The sequence below is a fragment of the Labrus mixtus genome, chromosome 14, assembly GCF_963584025.1.
Source record: "Labrus mixtus chromosome 14, fLabMix1.1, whole genome shotgun sequence".
Taxonomy (NCBI): domain Eukaryota; kingdom Metazoa; phylum Chordata; class Actinopteri; order Labriformes; family Labridae; genus Labrus; species Labrus mixtus.
The window spans coordinates 6059328-6079438 of record NC_083625.1 but is presented as its reverse complement, the minus strand read 5'-3'; the positions used below and the strand labels follow the sequence as shown (position 1 = coordinate 6079438).

General features: G+C 43.4%; 1 protein-coding gene across 1 annotated transcript in view; it reads right to left on the bottom strand.

Annotated features, from left to right (window-relative positions):
- Positions 1-474: 474 nt before the first annotated feature.
- The window catches only part of LOC132988868 (neuronal tyrosine-phosphorylated phosphoinositide-3-kinase adapter 1), a 33921-nt gene continuing 14284 nt past the window's right edge, over positions 475-20111 (bottom strand). The window contains exons 2-7 of the mRNA XM_061056493.1: positions 14051-14285; positions 5688-6055; positions 3804-5594; positions 3436-3678; positions 2596-2702; positions 475-2032 (exon numbers count right to left, since the gene is read on the bottom strand). Coding sequence (XP_060912476.1) covers positions 1601-2032; positions 2596-2702; positions 3436-3678; positions 3804-5594; positions 5688-6055; positions 14051-14238 — 3129 coding nt within the window. The 5' untranslated portion in view covers positions 14239-14285 and the 3' untranslated portion in view covers positions 475-1600. The remainder of the gene's footprint in view (positions 2033-2595; positions 2703-3435; positions 3679-3803; positions 5595-5687; positions 6056-14050; positions 14286-20111) is intronic.

Sequence of the window (20111 nt, the reverse complement as noted above, 5' to 3'; positions counted from 1 at the left end):
TAATGTTTCACATGGCGACACCATGTGGTCCAATGAACAACACCAGTAGTTCAAGATAGCAGCAAAGTAGTTCAAAATGTCAAGACAAGGAGCTGTTGAAATCTGTACACAAATAAAAATGTATGTCGTAAAAAAAGGCATAAATAAAAGAATAACACAGCTTAAAGGGAGTCTTGCATAAATTCAAATAAACAACTGTTGGCCTGTGCCTTTCTTCAGAGGGCTTACCGTTTTATTAGTAGAACTATAAGTAATGCATGGACTGGCTGCAGCAGATACTTAAATCTTTTAGAAAAAACAAGTGAACAAAGTTATGTTTATACAGTATATGCTACATAATATGTATTGATTACAAGTATGAAAATGGAAATAATTGCTACATTTTCAATACAGTTGTACATATCTATTTACAGTACATTAGGGTTTAATTTCTCCTAAGCGAATACCATGTTTTTTGTGCAGATTGTTCCAGCATTCTGTTTGAGGTGATCAATACTCACAGTCTCATCAGTTGCACCATGTTGTACAGTCTGTGTTGATGGGTGTCAGTGCTTGTTTTTTTTTTTTTTTTTCTGTGTGGTGGAACAATCACTAATGTGCAACTGTGGAGAAGCATGAGCGATGATGTTTTTTTGTACCATTGATCTGTGTCTGTATTTGGCTGGACCTGTCACGCCACCTTCATGAGCAATATATTTCTCGTTTTTTATACAACCACGTGGCGTCATGGTGAAGATCTGCGTTGTGTGTCAAAGTCGCACATGATCATCTCTACACATATTCTTTTACAATACTGAATGTCTATTGTGACATGCAGAGAATGACACAGTAAATACGACTTTGTCAAGTCTTAGATATGTATGTTAGGCTAGTCGACACAAGTTTTGATTATGTTGCTCTGCTGCCGGGAGCATATTGCTATAAAATTGCAGAAACGTTGAGAAAGTAAATAGATTTACATTACAAATATGCAAACAGATACAGTAGGTAGCTTTTACTTCGTCGGTGATGATTATTTGCATCCACAATGACAATCTACTGATATCAAGACATCTCATAATGCATTCACGAATTCAAGAAACACTTTGATTACTTAGCAATGAGTCTCGCCTTCCCTCTCCTCCACGGAGTCGTTTCTATGCGCGTCGGAGAAAAATACATGATTTCTTTATGTCTCAAGTAGTCAGGAGGAAAATTTGGCAACACCAAACTCTGAAAACATTCCCACCCATTATTGTAAAGTTGGCATTTTTTTTTTTTTTTTAGTTTTGTAGCGACAATACTGGCGTTTGTGGCAAAAAACTGTTGGCAATTGGAACACATTGAAAAGGACAGAGCAAGTACAAATCACCCAGAAAAGAGATTAATTTAGTCTGATTGTGACACTTCTTTCACCTCTTTTGACAACCTGTTTTTTGTTTTTTCATTTGAAACAAATTCAAAGTCTCCGGTGACCTTCACTACTGTGCTCAGATCAGTTTATCACACAATAAGAGCAGAACCCTCTTTCACTCCTTATTTGCTTGTAGCTCTTCAACCCTCATCTCCTCTGTGTTTATTTGTCTTTAATGCTGTATACCTTTCAGCCTGTCTTTCCACCTCAAATAGCGGTGTCCCACACAACGGCCTGTGGCCTCTGGCAGGGTGGCGTGCCAGTCTTACGAGGCTCAGGTGTCCGTCTCCAGCTCGGGAGGATGGGCATGCTGTCCTGCTTGCACAGACTTTTGTCAGGGCGCCTGTGGGCCTTGATCTCTTTGCACAGGCAGCGTTTACGCTCGATGACTTCCAACAGCTTGCCGTCTCTCTGGGTCTGTGATGCAGACGGGGTGGTGCCCCCGCCGACAGGAGGCTGTCCCTGTGCCAGCTGGGCGAGATGCTGGAACTGCAACTGTAGGTGGTGCTGTTGCTGGAGCTGCTGGAGCTGCTGCTTCAGCTGGAGCTGCTGCTGGTGGAGCTGGAGCTGCTGCTGCTGTCGGGACACACTGGGGCTGCTGGGACTGCAGGGCGCTTGTGACTGGGCCAAACCATGCAGCTGAATAAATAAGAAAAAGAAAAAACTGTTATATTCAACACAATAAATTTCAAAAGAGCCTGCATGGGGCTGCCAGCAAAGACAGCCAATCGTAGCACATGATGATTGAAACTGCAGTTCCTCTGCACAGCCACCAGGATGCAGCGATGCTTCATCTACGACAGGTTGAGGGAGGGTCAACCAGCCGCATGCAGACTGTCTCTGCAGCACACTCAAACTGCGTCAGCACTTGCTATGCAGCCAGAATCTGGGAAAATGTGTTGCTAGAAGGCTGCAGCTCATCACTCCAAAAGAGAGAACAGCTTGTTCTCCAATCCACTGCTCTCTCTCTTATTTCCTGATTACATATCAGCCTACGTCAAATACCTTTGCAGCGCTTATTCTTTAGAGGCGAGCCAGAGCCTTATTCTGCTCAGTGGGCATATCTAGCTGCTAAAAATAACTCTGCTGGAGCACTGTCTCTAGCAGAAGGGGAAGTAATAATGAGAACAATATTAATGTTCTCTCTCAAATCTACTATGAATGAAGTTAATAGAGTCTATATCTGGCTGTTATAGATTCACCTGATTCAGGGCTTCTCGTGCTGGTAGGCTGCTCTGTCTCTGGACGTCTCCTCCACCCACCTGTCTACCTCCAGCAGCAGAGGAGGAGCGGCCCAGCCGCCCCACTTCTGTAAGGAGACAAACATTAGACTGGGTGTCTTCTAATGAGCGCTCTCTGTAATATACATTTTTATTTCAAAAGAGATGCTTGCTTTGAATCAGTTTATCACATAGATACATTATCTTGACATTTGATTTCAACTTATTTAAATAGATGGTAATGTATCATTTCCACTTTTTTGCAATTATTGTTTATGAATAATTCAACAAAATAAGATCTCAGTTTTTTACTTAATTGTGTTTACAAAAAAAGGTGCACAACATAACTGACAGAAGTGATGAAATCGAGTCAAGTTTTACAGTTTTGCATTAGCGCAGTTTGTAACCTTTGACTGATAAATGTCACATCACTTAAGTTGCTGACAGGCGATATAGACTGCACCCTTTCTGTATCAGTACTAAGTTCATAATTGACAAAATGTCTCTAAATCGACATTATAAGTACCAAAAAATAGGATGAGGGCTCATGAATGTTTAGAAAAATCCTTCTTTTCAGTAGAAGAAGATGTAATGGAGGCAGAGCTGGTGGCCTTGTTATGACAGTCAGGGGAGAGAAGAGGACAGAGTCTTCACTTCTGGAGCATTATTAAAGTTGCATTTGATGTCAGACAAGGACAAAAAAAGGAGTACGATTTCCAAGTCTGCAGAAGAATCCCCGTGAAAATCCACAGCCGTAGTTCCTCTCTAAATATGGTGCGGTTAGAGGTCATGACTAAAAGATGTGCGTTTTTTTTTGCTTACCTCCATTTCGACAGGCAGGGAAAGTCTGGCAGGGAAGAGGCAGACCCGCTCTGGGGAGCGCTCTGAACCCAGGGCTGCCGTCCACACCGGCCAAGGACTCGCTGTGACCAAGAGCCCTGCTGGTGGCACCGCTGAAGTGGACTGGGATGCCTGAGTGTCCTCCTCGAGACCCCATGCAGAGGTCCTCCTTATCCATTCTTAATAAAGCATCTGCGCTGCCATTCCACGCCCGGCCTTCATCCTCTGAGACAGGGGAAGGAACAAAATGAATATTTTAAAGTCTATTCAACTCTTAAAAAAAACCCATCAAAAGCAGGATTTTTCCCATCAGTTCTGTTTGCATTTTTCTAAAACGACTTCTGACTTACTCTCTGTCTCTCTGGTCCCATGGCTGAAGGACAGTTTCCTCGGCATGGGCCAGTAAGACCCCTCATCTGCAGCTAAGCTCGCGCTGCTGTCCCACGGCATGAAGCCAGCTTTTGAGTGCGACCCGGACCCTCCATTACTTTTGGACGTCCCTTCAACGCCCGTAAGACTCAGAGGCTGCTGCAGGGACGGTGTGTAAGAGCTTCCTCGCAGGCTCTCGTAAGCCGGCGGTCTCCGGAATCCGCCGGATGGGTAGGTCCACAGCAGGGGGCTGTCTGAAGACGGGGGCTTGTACGCTGGCAAGCCGTGAGGCGTGTGAGAGCGAAGATGAGGGCGGGAATGAGGACGCTGGGAGGAGGATAAAGGCGTAGGGGTGGAGCTAGTGCCACTTTGGGAAGATGAGGAGTGAGTGTGCTCAAGCGGTAAAGAGTACGGACCATCTCGGTCTCGGTCTCGGTCCCTGTCTCTGTCCCTCTCTCGGTCCCTGTCCTTCTCCCTTTCTCTGTCCCTGTGTTTTTCTCTTTCCCCGTCCCTGTCCCTGTCCCTGTCCCTGTCCCTAACCCTGTCCCTGTCCCTCTCTCTATCTCGGTCCCTGTCCCTGTCCTTCTCCCGATCCTTGTCACGCTCTCTGTCTTTCTCCCTCTCGCCTTTGTCCGACTTCAACAGGAAGCTGACCGACTTGCCTTCCCTGCCCGTACTCGACGTCTGGGTCTGAACCGTGGCCTGGTTCGACGACTGAGAGCCGCCGCTCTTGCTGGGGACCGGGGAGTCTCCCCTGTCCGGCTTGCGATAGTGGTGGTAGTGCGAGGGTCGATGGTGAGGGTGGTGGTGGTGGTGGGAGTACGGGGAGGTGGACTTGGAGGAGGGCGGCAGAGGCGTGGAGTGGCTCCTCGCTCTCAGGCCGGGGGCGGGGCCTAGCTGGGAGTCTCTGCTGTGTTTATCCTGCTGGTTTGCGCTTCCTGAAGATTCCTTGGACGCAGAAACATTAGAAGAAGAAGTGGAGGAGGAGGTGCTGGCTTGAGCTGTCCCACTGGACGTTTGCGTTCCCGATTTGGCAGAGGACGACGACTTGTTTTGAACACCGACCCCACTGGAGGCTGCGGCCGGCTGAGGAAAGGCAAGCAAAGGTGGGCGGTGCTGTAAAAGATTTGGGAAAGGGGCTGGGATTTTTGTGTTGGATTCAGGCTCAGATTTACTCCCTTGCAGCAGGTAGGGAGTAGGAGCTCGCGGGGTGTGCGGACTGGCGGAGAGGACCTGTGGGACCGGGGTTGAGGACGCAGAGGAAGGCAAAGGAGACGAATGGGAGATGGAGACGGTGGCTTTGGGTTTGGAGTAGGAAGGGGAGGAAGAAGAAGGGCGGGGCAGAGAGGAGGAGCTATTGGAGGAGGACGGAGTGACGTGAAAGTGTTTCGAGGTTTTGAGTTTCTCGTGTTTCTGGGGGAGGTGTCTCTGGGAGTCTCTGTCCTCATGCAGCGGGTATTTCATCTCCTCGTAAATGGCCTCGCTCTGATCTGAGTCAGAGTCTGGCGTGGTGGCCACAGGGGTCACAGGGTGGGGGGTGGCTGTCTGACTGTCTCTGGTGAACACTTGGCCCACCATCTCTATGTAGACCGGCTCATCGTCGCCGTCTCCCCGGATCTGACAGTCCCCCCCCTGGAAAGGCAGGGATGCGGCAGAACCAGGCACACGTGGAGGGAGAGAGTCGAACGTCAGCTGGGTGCTGGGACTTCTCTTGGGCTTTAAAGGAGGCACCTTCTTAGAGCTCATCTCCCCGGAGTCAGACTTCTTCATGGCTGCAGGAGAAGAAAAAAATAAAACAAAAACATGTCAAGATAAAGAACATTTTCAACGTGGAATATGAAACTGAAAACTAATTTCAGTTTTACCATTTTTCTTCTCTGAGTGTTTGCCCTGCGAGTGAGAGGACATAGACGGTGGCGGCGTCTCCGGGAGTCCTCGGCCATCAGCGGACGAAGAGCTGAGGCGAGTGCTCGGGTGACGCTTGGGCTTGGCCGGCGGGCAGCGGCCGCCGTGTTGCGATTGGGTGTCAGAGTAATCTCCGTTCTCCAGACTTGTGTCCCCTGCGCCAACAGCGTGGCAGGACTGTGAGCGTGGCGCCATGGCGGAGGCACAAGAGTGAGGGGACAGGTCCTGGGAGGCGGGCATGGTCATGAAACCCATCCGGAAGTGGCGGCGGAAAGAAGCCAAGTCTCGAACTTTGCCGACAGTGGCTGAGGGGTCGTTTTGGGTCGAGCTGCAGTTTGAGAGCGGCAAGAGAAAAACGATATTGAAGTAATTATAGTAAGGTCCAAAACATTCATGAACCTCTCTTTATATTGACCTCTCTCTCCCCTCACTCTCTCTTCAAACATCCCCTTTGCAATAAAGAAATGCCTGCAGGGATTTCACTGCAAAACGGAAAGCCCTAAAGACTCCGCCGTCTTTAATATTTTCGTATATCTTGCCATCTGAATTCCTCCACATCTGTTTCCCCCTCAAACACATTCAATTAGGAAAATCAATTCCCCTGTCAAAAACAAAGTGCTCTTAGTCTTGTTCACTGTGCTGCTGGATTCCCTTTTCTTTTTTTTTTTTTTTTTGCTTTATATCTTCATATCCTCAGCCCACATCAGTAGTCTGCCCTCATGATTGCCAAAAGCATTTAATCCGTTGCCATGGGAACAGTTGTGATTTTCATGTATTTTACAGTTTTTCTTTGAAAGCCTTTATGAAACGAGCTGGAACAGCAAGAAATCAAACTGCCAAAGAGACACATCTAAAACAAAATACTGCAGTGGTTTACCAAATGAACAATTAAAATAATGAACAGTCTGAAGCGTTAACCTGCTCTGACTCATTCTGATAAAGTTGTTACTCTCTGCCTTTATTTCTTTAATAGCATCAGATCAAAGTGACACCTGTGACATCACTGGCATGTCTTTTCACAAAACAGTCTTTTTTTGTGGCTTTAAAAAAATCAAACTCCATGATTTCACTTCAATTAGTTATCAAAGACGTTACAATCACCCAACAATCAAATCAGTAAAATACACGATTTCTAAACTCTGGATGGTAAACCAGACTAAAACTCAAAACCTAAAACAAGTAATTTTCTAACAGTTTGAGGTCAAGCACAGTTCAGGCATCCGTGACAGCTGTTCGTGTTGTTGACATAAAACTGTGGGGGTACGATGACCTGCTGGGTTCTCTAAAGGCTTATTAAATGACTTCGGATAAGTCTCAGCTTGCTCCTTCGCTTTCGAGAAAGGTGCTGCGATGATGTGGAGATTTCCCAGGGGTGTTACGCTGCTTCACCCCACAGTTACACACGGTAAGCCCCTGGCCTTTATACGCTGACGTCGATCGAACAAGGTTGACTTACTTCCCAACAGTTTGGGTGTAGGTGGAGCAGCAGGAGACTTTTTTTTTTTTCTTGCATCAACACGACGATCTAAACTAATGTAAAATGTCAGAAGAGAGGTGCAAATGTGTGAAAATGTTTTAGACTCCGGATGGATATAAGAATTTACTGCAGAGAAACGTGAGGAAACCACAGCTACATGAGGATGATTTATGTTTTAGGTTTGGTGCTTTAACACATCGGTATCTTCCCGTTTCATTTGCAAAAAAACACATGTTTCTGAGTGAGCCAACACAAAGCTCCCAAAGCAGGATTATTCCGCGTGTCGGAGATTCATCAAAGGGCATACTGGCGACATATGACTGTGGGTCATGCTGTGCTCCTTTTAGATCAGTTGGGATCCCTTTGAGGCAGCGCAGCAACGAAGAAGACAATCGAAGCTCACAATTTACAGTCAACATGACAAGCAGCAGAAGCAGAACTAAGGTCGCTCAGCAGTGAGGAGACAAAGGCTCCTATTTTATTACCACCATGTCTGAAAGCGCGTTATGTGGGTGTCTGTATGTCTGAATATGATTCTATGTGGAGTACAGCCAGAGAGAGGATTTTGCATCTGAACGTGTATGTTGTGTCCTTGAATGCCGGTTGAGATGCTCTTGTGACTCCTAACAATCGACATACATACTACAGGTCCAAATATAGCCCAGAACAGAGGCTGAGCAGCTCCTCCGGGTAGCCTCCAGTGCTCTGTCTGTGTTCCTCCTCCTTCTTGGGGCAGTCGAAGCTCTGAACATCTTCAAAACCAAGGCCAAAGACTCGGCTCTTCAAAAAGTACTGGGACTCTTATTCACCTCTCGTTTCTCACCACTTTACATCGTGCGCTGTATCTATGGCGACAAGCACTAAAAATCTGCAGTTTGGTGAATATCCTAATCTGTTTTCCGAGAAAAAGAAGAGGTTAGAAGTCTGTTTGCTTAATATGGAACATAAGCTAACAGCCTGTTCTGTCAGCAGAGTCCAAAAGAACGGGAACATTTGAGTACTGCTAGCTTATCTTTGTCTGAAGACGTCTAAAAAAGATCTCTCATATTAAGGAGTAAGGATGTAAAGATGAATCGTGATAAATCGATAAAAAGGTGTCAAGATTCACATCGGTACTCTGAAAAATGAATCGCAGTAATACCGCGAGCGTCAGCAGCTGAAGAGAACGATTTTGAAATTTGGGAGGCGTTGAAGCATTTTGGCTTCCCCCGAGACAAGAGGGGAGAAGGTGACAGACAAGACAAAAACCGTGTGCACAAATAACACAACCAACACGATGCAGCATTTAATCGACACCACAACGAGAAGCTCCAACCACCTCCCCTTGACGCGAGAAAAAAAAACATTAAAAGTCCAAACCACACTGACAGGCGGGTCTGCAGCCCCTAAAGGAATCTTTTTCAGTCATCATTTGTCTTCAGTCTCATTTTGTGAAATAAATCGTGAATCGTATCGCGAGTTGAGTGAATCATTACGTCCCCATTTAAGGAGTTTAACTAAAAGTCGTGGGTCCAAACATCAATACAGTAAAGTATTGTTCTCTTGACTTGTGAGATACAATTATCAAATGACCGGTGCCAAATATCAAGATAGTTCAAACGACATATCCTGACAATTTAACTCATTGTGTCACTACTTCATGACTTCCTCACATGAAATGAACGAGAATAAAGTTAATAATAATCATAATAATAAGGTTGACAGCGGGATAAAAGAAGAAGAAGACAGAGGGATAATGTCGAACAGTGGTGGATAGAAGTTAAAGGATGAAACATTTGTAGTAAATAAAAACATGAATCCTGCTGTTTAACTTTTCAGGAGCATTTCATTCTTCACTTAATCCGATATTGTGATATTTCAGTAGGCTATATGATTGTCACACAACATTTAATAACCGCAGAATTGCTGTATTGTAAAATGTTGTGTCTTCTCTTCTCATAACCTATCGGGAGTTACCCTGCAATTTCCCCTCCTGTAAACTAAAAACTTGGAGTGGTGGAAAAAAAAAAAAGTAAGGGTTCATAGTGTGTTAATGCACGACTATTTCTCGGCTGGGAGCAGTGACTTTGGGTTCCTAGCAGCGTGATGACACTAATGATCAAGAAGTAGTTCTGTGAACAAAGAAACACTGAGAGTTAATGAGTTTTTTCCAACCTAAAACCTAAAAAGTCAAACTCTCTTTTATTGTTTTGTTTTCCGCAGTAAGAAGACTGTTGTGCTATGCGCTGTTTCAAAGAAAATGTGTTTTAGAGAATTGGTTGAACTTTAATGCAGATTGGAAGCTCTTATTCATAACAGATCTGATCTGCTGTGAAATGTTTATAATGATGTGCTGCTCAGAATGACCATTTAGTTCTCAGCAATAGAAATATTACATGAAAGTTTCAAAGCTTACACTACTAATCTCATTTTCTGCATAGATAAAAAATCATCAATTATTCCTTATGAATGTAACTCAAGAAAGAAAAACTCACACTGTTTGCTGAAATTATATTTTACATGTACTCCAGTAATTTTACTAGAAAGAATCTGAAGAAATTGTTCATGTGACTCGAGGAACGAGGAGGTTATCCGCTGCTCCTCTGAACAGCACCTTTCTTGGGTTTATCCTTGAGCAGATTGAATGCCTCCTCCCCCTCCTCCCCCTCCTCCTCCCCCTCCTCCTCCTCCTCCTCCTCCGAGTGGGAGATATTCCCAAAAGTTTAAAGGCTGTGGTGTTAAAGCTTTAGCTGAAGAAATCTAGTTAGGAAAAATCTGCCCTATAGCAGCTACCGTCCTAATTCTAATTTACATTTTTGGGGCAAAGTTTAAGAGCGGGTCATGTTTAAACAGCTGAATGAGACTTCCTGTGCATAATCGTGGGGGAACATCCAATCTGGTTAAAGGGCATATCAGAGCAGTTAAGTCGTCTCTTGTTGAAGTTTTAGATGGGTTAAGGTTGAGCTGTCCCCATTCTGTTGGACCTCACTGACATATCTGATACATTACACGACGCTTTAATTGATTGCCTTAAGTCATGGGCTGTCTCCAGCATGGTTTCTAACTCATCCAGAAGAACCAGAAAGAAAATGGCATAGAAAGTGAATATGAGCGAGGGGGTTTGACTACAAACAAAAAATGAAAGCTTTGCTCATTGATTCCTCTGACACAGTATAATTGTAGGATTGTTTGAAACCCTATACATTCACCCTTACGTCTGGCATGTCCAGACTTCTTTGACCAGGGCGACCCAACTGGGGAACTGACTTATGCATGGGGTGGCCTAAAGTTTGTAATACAAGACAAGGGCATTATCTTAAAATTTGAATGAAACAAAAAGGAAATGTATGCTCAAAGTCACAATTTAAAGTACTTAAAAAATTGCATGCAAACTCCTGCAAAAAAAACATGAAATGGAAATGTTTTGGTCCTGACACATTTCCAGTTAGTTAAATGCAAGTTAGCCAGAGTGCATTACTTTCCTATGAACCTGTTTTATGAAATAGATGTGAAAATGATTTACATTGCTACATTGATATGTTAAGAACACTACAAGCAGCCTTTACAAAAAAAATAAAATAAAAGTTGGTTTTAAATACAAGTCCCGCCTCTGACAGGGCAAATGGCCAATGGGGTGGCCAATCATATTTCTGGGGGGGGGGGGGGGGGGGGGGGGGGGGACACGACCTCTGGCCAACCCTCTGGAAACGCCCCTGCACATAGCTAACGAGTTGCCATAACAACATCCCTGTGTGTGATGTGAATGACACAAGAGGTGAAACAAACACAAAGTGAAAAAAAGATTCCCCTCGTCATTTAATAAACTCTATTAATAAAATCATGTCCAACTTTCATTATCCGTTAATTAGACTATACAAGACTCAACTTAATTAAAACAACTCTTCTGAATAAACATCTATTTATCCATAATTTGATTTATATAATGGATACTTTTCTTATATACATAATTGTATGATTAGAATTTAAATGGCCTTATTGAATGTTGTCTACTGAATTGCTTTCCAAAGGGGGATCTGCTGGGCTTTATGAGTCCGCTGTTTATCTGCACACTGGACACTCAGACCCATTCACTCTCCAAGAAAATGATAAAACCTCAGCTGGCTGAAAAGTTTTCTTCCCCCGGTGGTCACAACTGGGAATAGTCTTTTTGTCTGTCTAACAAAACGTCTCTATTTTTAAAACTCATCCTGAAACTCACCTATTTACAATTCTATATCTCCACAGTCGTCTCTTCTTTATAAATGTGACTTCTCTCCTGAGGCCTACCCCTGCCCGTCATCCTCCTTATTCTCCTCCTGCCTCCCTCACTCTCTCCCTCCTCTCTGAAGTCGTGCCTGGTCCGTTTGGTTTCCATCCTTTCCTCCCTGTGTGGTTTCCTCCCTGACCCTCTCCTGTTCACAATCATCGCTGGTCATGTCCTGCTTCTCACCTCTGCTGCTCTGGCTCAGCCCGGCCCTGTTTTCATCGCTCATCGTGTCCCTCTGTCCCACACGGTGCCCTACAACTCCACTGGCTCGCTGCTGCTGCTGCTGCCGTGGCGTTGATCTCTGCTGCCAACACAGGCGGCTCTCCAATTACCGCTGTGAGTCACAAAGCACTGGATGACGCTTCTAAACAGACCGAATTTTTTTTTTGTATTTTATTTTCCCCCTCTAGTCTGCGGCACGGATGTCTTTGTGTGCAGCCTGGAGTTTGGGGAGTTAAAGGTGACTCACTTCTGAACAGTACGTCTCTTCTCTGTCCCCGGATCACACCCTCAGACACACAAGATCACTCATTCAGGGGCACACACACACTTTCAGAGACGACACAGTGTGACGATGTTATGTTGCCGACACCTAGAGTGCTCGAGTTAGCCCTATCGTCTTTTATTAGTTTGATTTGATGCTTGATTGTCTTTTAGCATGTATGTGCAAATCATGACTGAATAAATAAGAGAGAGAAAATGACCCTTAAATCACCTTAGAATATACTATTGTTTTTATTATTCATATTATTGACAAGACCAGCACGTAGTCTCTGTTGTGACTGATTTTTTTTGTTGTTTTTTCATTCTGCTCGAAAGAGAGAAAGAGGACCAGAAACACCAGAAAACTGTCCCCTAATAGAAGAGAAACAACAAACTGCAACACATTCACTAACAACTCTTCAGTCCTTCTGAAACAATACAGGCGAGGATTACAAGTATCCAAATATGTTCAGTTTTACAAAAATTACTATCTCTGTTATGCTCAGAATATCTCTTTTAGCAACTGTAAGTAGAACGGCATCATCATCAAAGTGTGCTTAAACTATATGAATAAGGTATTTGTGAGTGTGATATTATTACATAACCGGATGCATTAATGCTTATGTGGCATTTTACTGTTAAAGCGTGTACACAGTGGGTAGTTCTGTGGGGTATTTTAGTCCAGCGGTCTCCAAAGGGTCACAAGGTAAAGGTGAAGAGGTCATGATTTGAATAAAGGAAGTTCTGCTTTATACATTTAAAATGATTGTTTTAAACTCTTTCCCCTATCTTTGATTTTTTTGCGCAATACATGAAACAACTTCATCATGTCCGAAATATGACAAGCAGCTAACTAGCAGTATCTCTTATGTCTTTGCTCATTTTGTCCTGTAGATGCATACGTAGTGTTTAATGACAAAAAAAAAAAAAATCTCATCCTGCTTCCTGCATCACTCACTTTGTGAACATTTCTTGTGGAAACTATTAACAAAATGATGTTTCTGAAGTGAGCAGTTCTTGCTCTAATACTTGGTCTTCAACTTTCCACGCAGCAGCAGATTCAATAATCAATCCTGGTGATTCTGTTCATACAGAGGCAGCAGTGTTAAATTCAGTCCATTCATATTTAATAAAACTCCTCACAGGAGTGTTTAACTAAGTGGATTATGCTCTTCTGGCACTTATATCCTGCTTTGTTTTTATCAATCCGGCAAACAGCCCTCTATTTTATATCCTTATCACTTCATGTGAGCCAATGACCCACATTCTCTCACACACCGCAGTGAATTAAAACAAGTCGTCTCACTAAAGTTTAAAGGTTAGACTCTAATTAAAGTTTGAAATGAAAACACTAAATATTCACATATTTAGTGTGAATTAAGATAAATGAGGCCTCAGCAGCTCTATCTAATTTCCCTTTTTCTTGTGGCTCTGTTTTGCCCTTTGACATGTTGGCTGATATCATCGTACTTTATCTCCTCCACAGAACACATTCACTTTATTATTAAAGCCTTGCTATTTGTCCAGCACTCTCTGAGCGAACATGTCTACTAGAGCGCGACTGATTAATCAGCCAGCCAATAACATCAGCCGATATTATCAGATCCAGGTATCGGCTACTTTATCGCCGATATTACTAGATTTATTCACCAGTCAAAACGTGTTTAATTGTTTTACACTAGCAGTTCTCTTTCACCAACAAAGTGTGCTGTATGGCAAGCATTTTCATTCTCCAGAGGGTCCAGCGGTGATGCGCGTACATGAACAGTTACATTCCAGTTAAGTAACCATCTTTATATATCTTCTACAAGTGTTTGATAACTGCATTTAATGGATCCACAAGATGCATTTATCTATCTCTCTACAGATGGAAGATAGATCTAAGGAAGACATCGGACGATTTATCGGCATCTGATTTTTCTTTCCCTAACATCGATATCGGTATCGTACCCAAAAAAATCCCATATCGGTCCGGCCGTACTTTCTACCTTCCTGGACTTTGGCTGGAAGACAGATTTAAAATGTAAACTCTGACAGGCTAAGATTTTACATCCCTGCTAAAGTGAACCCCACTGTAATCTCATACATGCAGAGCTCCTGAGCTCTCATCCTCTCACCTCTTTTTACTTCCCTCCTGGTCCCTCTGCCTCCAGTCCAAACGGCTCTTACGATACAGCAGGTTCATGTCGCTGCGGGGTCGCTCCTCCTCGCAGCCTATCACAGCGCAGTGCAGCCGCTTGCTTCGCCGCTCTATGTCACGCAGGAAATGCTCGACTGCCACATCCTGGGCAGAGCCAGAGCTCATGGTATAGAAGAAGGGACGTATGTCACAGGCAGCCTCCTCAAACGCACCTAAACAAGAGGAGACAAGGGGGGGGGGGGGACGATGTTTGAGTTCATTAATCATTAAAAAACATGTTGAACAGCTTCCCAGCCTACTTTCAACCGACATGACTGACAGTGATTGCTTTGAGATGTGGTGACGCTCTATGAAACCCAAATAAACAAACCCAAATTACTGTCAGAACTTCAGGGGAGTCTGTGCTCATCATGCTCAGTGTGTCATCGTGCACAACCCCGGTCCATTACTCCGACTGGCAGCTTTCAGAGCAGAGACACAGTGATGCATGATGATGCAGGATGCAGTTTTGTTTACCCCCACCTCTAGCATATCACATGAAAACTATTTATATTTTCATTATCCCGTTATGAATATTTGAGTAAGCATGGTAACTCAGCTGTGCAGCGTCTCTGGCTGCGGGCCCTGGGATGGCCTAGCTAAGCCTGTCTGCTAGCCAGACAGTAATGTGGTTTGTCATATGTAGCGCATGCACAGCTTCCAACTCACGCTCAACCCATGAGGAGTCAGGCTTGTTGTGGGGCAGATATCGGAGAGCCCAACTGTGTTTTCATGTTGCAGAATGTGTATGTGCAACGCAATTGGCCAAGAAAAGCGCAGCTGTCAGCTGATGCACGTTTGCAGTTTTTTTTTCCATCATAGATAGTAACAGTTTGGAGGTTTCTCATTGGTGGACACTGGGACATCAACATCAGGGCTTTTGGCAAAATTAGTTTGTTTAACCAAAACTGAATTTGTCACTTCCTATTAGATGCTTTAAGCTTAAGCTTCCTATATTTGTGTTGTGGGCAAACATAAGAGATGTGTATCTGTACAGGGGTTAACAAAAGATGCTACAAGGAATTAAGATTGTGCTCTTCACTTTGTGCTTTTAAAAAAAAAACATTTAAAAATAAGGTCTCAATCTTTATTTGTAGAGAGCCAATTCAAAACAAATGTTATGAGCTGGCCTAGGCCGAACTTTTTGTTATACTATTTACAAGGACCCAAAATAATCCTTCACGAGCACAAAGTTACAGCGGCAGAAACCTCGAACAGAACCGAACTCATGTTGAACAGCCGTCTGCTGAAAGTGTGTTAAGGCCGAGGGGGGATAGATGGAGATGCAGAATATACAATATAAAAGAGGTATGGCAATTATTGTTTACAAAAAGTTTGAACTTCTTGTTTACGGCTCGTGGAACTTTTGCTTGTTTTTCATTTGGATGTGTGAATCTTTAACTTGTATGTGTTAAATTAAGTTATTAAGCTTTTTATTTTTTATTTATGTGGTTTGTAGGGATGCAAGAATGCATTGTTTGAGCGAGTCGATTACTCGCTCTGTTGACAGAAATTGGCCTATTGCTAAATAATATGACATGCGTTGATGTCAGCAACCAACGTGTATCTGTTAAATGCTGGAGAGCTAGGATACATAAATGCTGATTCAACGTTTAGGGCAGAGGAAGTCACCTGCTGCAGAAACTCTGGCGTAAAACAAAAAGGGGGGAAAGGGGCGACGTACACACACACACATGTTATTTGTTTTCATGGTCAAATGTGAAAGTATATGGTGACAGTGTGGGTGTGTTAGACTGTCGCTCAGTTTGTAAGACATGTTCCAGTGACATTTCAAGAGCGGGGACTACAAAAACAAATGTCATACATCAAATCTCGTTGCTGATTTCAGGAGCAGAAATGAAGAACTATGAAGCAGTAATGGAAAAAAACAAAATGTGAGCAGGCACTTAAATTATTATTTTAAACATCTATACAGTAACAGGCTCTGATTATGATTCATAGTTTATTGCATAACTTAAGCTCAGTAAAAGGGCTGCCTATAAATTCATGTTTTATAGGTATAATAGGAGAAAGCTTTTCTCTTTGGCGGATTTCCTTTTTTATTTAATCCCTCCATGTAGTTTATTTAAACTTCTATCTTTGGCTATATTGTTAATATCAGGCAAAATTAAACTAATACTAATACTAATGGCCCAAATCCCTTTGGTCTCCTGTTTAACAAGAAATAAAACCCAACACTGAAAAGATTACACATCAAATGATGTTGTCTTCTTGGAACATTCAAAAATCTCATGAAGCTGCATGTGAATCCAGTGTAATGAGCTCTGAAATATGCTTGTATACTCCTTGAGCACGCACCATAAAAAATACATGACATGAACAATATCCCGCAGTGTTACAGCTCTTTAAAGTCTTTATACATTCAGGACCATTTAAACCACATTCGCCCCCAACCGCACAGCAAAAACCTCTCAGCTATCTCACCATAAAAACAAAAATCCACAGTGGGAGCATCAGGGTATGTGTGTCACCTGGGCCAGGCGGCATGTTGAGCATGTGTAGCGGCGTGTGATTCTTCTGTCCTGGCCCAGTGTGTCATTCAGCGTGTCAGCGTGTAACGTGCTATTCTTGTATCCCACAGCCCTGACCACAACCTCGACCGCTGCTGCAGACGTGCTTGCTGACTCAATGATAATTAGGTTATGGAGCTGCGACTGTAGGTTTGGCCTTCTGTTAAATGAAGCTTTGATTTGGGTTTCGAGGATCTGACAGCTGAGCCGGCCGCCTTGCAATTGCTTCATTACATGCTGTGGGTTGGTGTGCAATTAGCTGAGCTAGAAGCTAACAACGAGATCTTTGTCGTCCATCTACAGGCAGGTTTTGTCCAGTCGAAGTAGGCTAACATTTCTTAATGCAGTAAACGGAATAGCTTGATGGATTAATCCCTGGTGTCTCTTTAAATTTCTAATAAATTCAGAGCATTTAAGCGAGTTGTTTCAGGAGCATCTGCAGGGTCAGGAGTCGCTTGAATTCCTCTCATTAGAACCAGGAGGCAGATGGAGCCATGATTCATGTCGCTGGATCTGCATGCAACCCTGCAGATCGCTACTCACTCATGCACATACGCAAACACATCACACACATACTTAAATCCATACATGCAAAGCACACACACGGTGTGCAATGCAGTGATTTCAAAGGCTCAGCAGCTGATTTAAGTGGGAATACTGATGACAAGGAATTGAGATGATCATCAGCAAAATGCAAAACATGTAGGATCGTCTCTGGGGCGAAAAAGTGGAAGATTATGCATCAGAACAATTTGCTTTGACTGTATATTCAAGATGCCTTAAGTCTTCATTCCCTGCTCCTTCTCGAACACTTCGGGAACGCGGTGTGCTGCGGCCCTCTGCCACTCAGCCTCCACCACATCAAGAGGTCCTGTGGTGTTGCCACTCCTCACTGCGAGTGAGGCGGGAACGCTGCAGAGGAGCAACACTTTGCAGGTCAGGGCCGGCCTTGACACAGACGCAACATTTATATATGAAACCTGCTCACAATGCGCATTTGACTACTTTGGGGTGTCTGTGTTTTGCAGAGATCCACAAAAACTGTGAATAGATACAAAATATTTTGGTTACAGAAAAAGACACTACACCACTACATAGATACACGTTGTACTGTAGCAGCCTTTAAAAAGCTGCTTGAATGACAGAAAATCGATTAAAAAGAGCAGTTAGAACATCTTGTTCATTCTACACACTATCTCCTTTCTTCTGTATATCCAGTCCTCAGACTCATGTGCTCCAACATATAACAGGATATTCACATGTGTATCCCTCAAAGCCTGAATTACAAATCAACTTTGTAACTTATAAGGGGGGAAGGAAATCTGCAGGACTTTGTGTGGGTAAAAGATGTTTACGTCTCATATTATCAATCACATCTGTTCTCTTATTCTAAATACGCAAAATGCTCTTTTAATATTTAGGTTTGTGCAGTTTTCTCCCAGCTGCAGTTCAGCATCATAACTTCGACCTCGAAGCTGCACCATATAATTCACGTTATATCTGCACTGAATGCAGGACACACAGTGCTGCAGTTCAGCCAGAGAAGCAAACAGAAGCGAAGGAGAGAGGAAGAAGCAGCATAAGAAGATGGAGCGATACGTTGAGGAGAAGAATGAGCAGCTTGAGGAAAGGAGGAGGAGGAGGAGAGGAGGAGGAGGAGGAGGAGGAGGAGGGAGCGAGCAGCGGGAGGAAAGAGATGGGAGGGGGCGCAGTAAAAAAGAACGAGGAACCCAGTAAATAGAGAGTCACTGAGGGTTCAACGGGGCTGAAGATAAATATGATAAGGCAGAAAACATACAAGCGATCAAAGGGAATATCGAGGCAGGGGGATATGAGAGAGGAGGGAACAGGCAAATGGAGGCTTGTGTGTTGAAAAACAGTGAAAAGAGGCAGCCAGACTACAAGAATGGGGGAGGGAGGGAGGGAGGTGAAATCAAGCCTCTCACACTAGTCGCTGTGTGTGGTCTCCTAGCAACACTGTCAGCCATGCATCTCTCCCTCAGCCTCCTGAATATGCACAAAGACGGACGTCAGCCTCGTCATACGTGATGATCGCAGGGTGAAAACTTCACCGCCGCTTCATTTGCGCCTGATCCTCCAGATCCATACCGCATCTTTAATGGAGATAGCATCTGCATCCAATGGCAGACATACTACCCAGTTGTATGGCTGATGACGTAAAAAGCTCCACGCTGCACATTGTCCAGACGTTACATAGGCTGCTACTCAGACATAATGCTTCTAAACAAAAGAGAAATGAGACTTGCAAATCGAGGGGTGCAAATTTGAACTTCAATTATGTTCTTTGTCTGGTTAACCAATCATCTTATTCAGCTGCAAACCTTGATACATGAGAATACATTATTATGCCTGGAAATCCAGTGTGCATGTTTGTATATTTACATGTAATCTCCCGTCACAGAAGGAAAAAGGATGTTGACATGAAATAGATATCAGCGTGCTGGAGAGGCTGGAGAATATCTGCATCAGCTGATAATATTAAAACAGAAGCTCCGTGAAGTAAACAGCTGATTCCTCTGAAGGAACTGTAAACTGGTTTAAATCTCTGATCTGGTAGCACACGGTCGTCAGTTTCTGCTCAAAGACAGACCTCCACATGTGTTTGAACAGATAATGAGCGAGCAGAGCAGAGGTTGTCTGACATTAGAATAGGCGTCGTTTTATTGACATTTCAGGGTTTGCAAAGCAGAAGCAGCTTTCAGAAGATAAATATTCACCAACAGTGAGTGGCTAACAGCATGTAGCCTATCTTTAAACACTGTTATCTAACACACAACTCGGTTTTTTTCAGTCTTTAAAGACGGATTTATCTGTAACTGTGATTATGGTTCATCAAAGCATCTTTCCATTTATATTATTAATATATATTTAAGCAAATCACACAAGAGGGAGTGATGTACTAAATATGAGCACAGCTGTGATATAGGCACGAGGCAGCAGCCCGAGTGCTGCAGATCATCACAGCAGTGCTGATATTCAGCGAACATCTCGACCTTAAGTTTGACATTTTAAAAACGGTTACAAGCGGCAAATAGTCAAAGTAATAATCAACAACAGTTATAATGGATAGTAATAAATAATACTAACAATAATCACCGCCAAAAAACTAGTTCCACAACTTAGCTGAAACTAGATGGTTGCCAAGCAACCCAAACATTCTGATGTTTGTGTCCATGGTTACCACGGACCAGCTACTTTGTTTTAGGCACATTTATCTGTAGCATATGTTTTTAATTCATCATGTAACCATTGAAATAAGAGTGTGTTGTGTGATTCAGAGGTATCAGATTAATGAAGAGATAACTTTCTGCTCTCTGACTGACACGTATTGTGAAACGTGTCAGTGATGTTGTTTTGTATATCAGCACCCATTGAATGTCTCTTGTCCAATCAGATCATTCGGTCTGAACTAACTGAGGTATAATGAACAATAATTCAGTTTACAAT